Raw genomic sequence first — 1,366 nt, 5'->3', positions numbered from 1 at the left:
CCGTCTCAAGCTCCGTCTGACACAGTGAAATGAGAAAACTCTGTACGTGATCGTAGAAACTGCCATCTAGAACCTGGATTCAAAAACAAAAAACATATAAACATATACAAATACAGTATATATATATATATATATATATATATATATATATATATATATATATATATATATGTTCAGTAAGGATGCATTAAATCAATTAAAAGTGACAGTAAAGACTTTTATAATGTTAAAAAAAAGATTTCTATTTCAAAAAATGCAGTTCTTTTGAACTTTCTACTCATCAAAGAATCCTGAAAAATTAAATGCATCATGGTTTCCACAAAAAATATTCGGCAGCACAACTGTTTTCAACATTGATAATAATCAGAAATGTGTCTCTAGCAGCAAAGCAGCATATTAGAATGATTTCTGAAGATCATGTGACACTGAAGACTGGAGGAATGATGCTGAAAATACAGCTTTGATCACAGAAATAAATTACATTTAATTATATATTACAATAAAAACCATTTACTTTAAACTGATTGTTATATTACTGTTTTACAGTATTTTTGTAAGTGTTTCGTACCCTTTTTTGTCACTCCAAGGCCCCTCCCACTCAGCTTTACCCCACGGGTTCCTGATCCGCACCAGCTCAACTGAACCGACCGTAGTCTTGATCTGAAACACACACAAAGCAAGCTCAGTCTGAAGAGCAGAGAGGTCTCTTCCAGCTGTCTGAGGTGTAGTCTGACCTCGTGGCCTTTAGAGGGCGCTGCGCGCACACAAAAACATTTCAGCTACTGCTTACATCTATACTACATACTGCTAAATATTGTGTATATAATACATAGACCTACAATGCCTCACAAAGTTTGTAATATTTAAACATTTCTGTTTCAGCAAAAAAAAAAAAAAAGAAAGACGTGGGATGTCTTATATTTTCTTGTAAAAAAAGTTAATAGTTTTCTAATTAAAGGGGTCATATGACACGATTTAAATTTTTCCTTTCTCTTTGGAGTGTTACAAGCTCTTGGTGCATAAAGAAGATCTGTAAAGTTGCAAAGACTAAAGTCTCAAATCCAAAGAGATATTCTTTATAAAATTTAAGAGTCAGCCACGCCCCCCTAAAACGGCTCGTTCTAACACGCCCCCACATGTCTACGTCACTATGTGGAAATATTAGCATAATGCCGCCCAAATGTGCACGCATAGAAAGAAGGCGTGGTTTCAGGAACAGCAGTAGTGTTGATGCAGCATGTCAGGGAGACGCGGTGTTTCAGTGCGAAAGCAAAAGCACTTTATTTGGCCTTCCGGAAGTAGATGCAATTAGGAATCATTGGTTAAGATTTATTTACAACAGAACAGCACAACCCAGATGTTCGAA

The 1,366-nt window shown here is 35.6% G+C and overlaps 1 protein-coding gene across 1 annotated transcript in view; it reads right to left on the bottom strand.

The window, feature by feature from the left end:
* Positions 1 to 1,366, bottom strand: part of LOC107558833 (calpain-9) — a 15,385-nt gene that overhangs the window by 6,571 nt on the left and 7,448 nt on the right. The window contains exon 8 of the mRNA XM_016242520.1: positions 569 to 660. Coding sequence (XP_016098006.1) covers positions 569 to 660 — 92 coding nt within the window. The remainder of the gene's footprint in view (positions 1 to 568; positions 661 to 1,366) is intronic.

This window comes from Sinocyclocheilus grahami, unplaced genomic scaffold (genome assembly GCF_001515645.1).
Source record: "Sinocyclocheilus grahami isolate Dianchi unplaced genomic scaffold, SAMN03320097.WGS_v1.1 scaffold661.1, whole genome shotgun sequence".
Taxonomy (NCBI): domain Eukaryota; kingdom Metazoa; phylum Chordata; class Actinopteri; order Cypriniformes; family Cyprinidae; genus Sinocyclocheilus; species Sinocyclocheilus grahami.
Note: the sequence above shows the minus strand (reverse complement) of the source record. Positions and strands in the feature narration are given on the sequence as shown.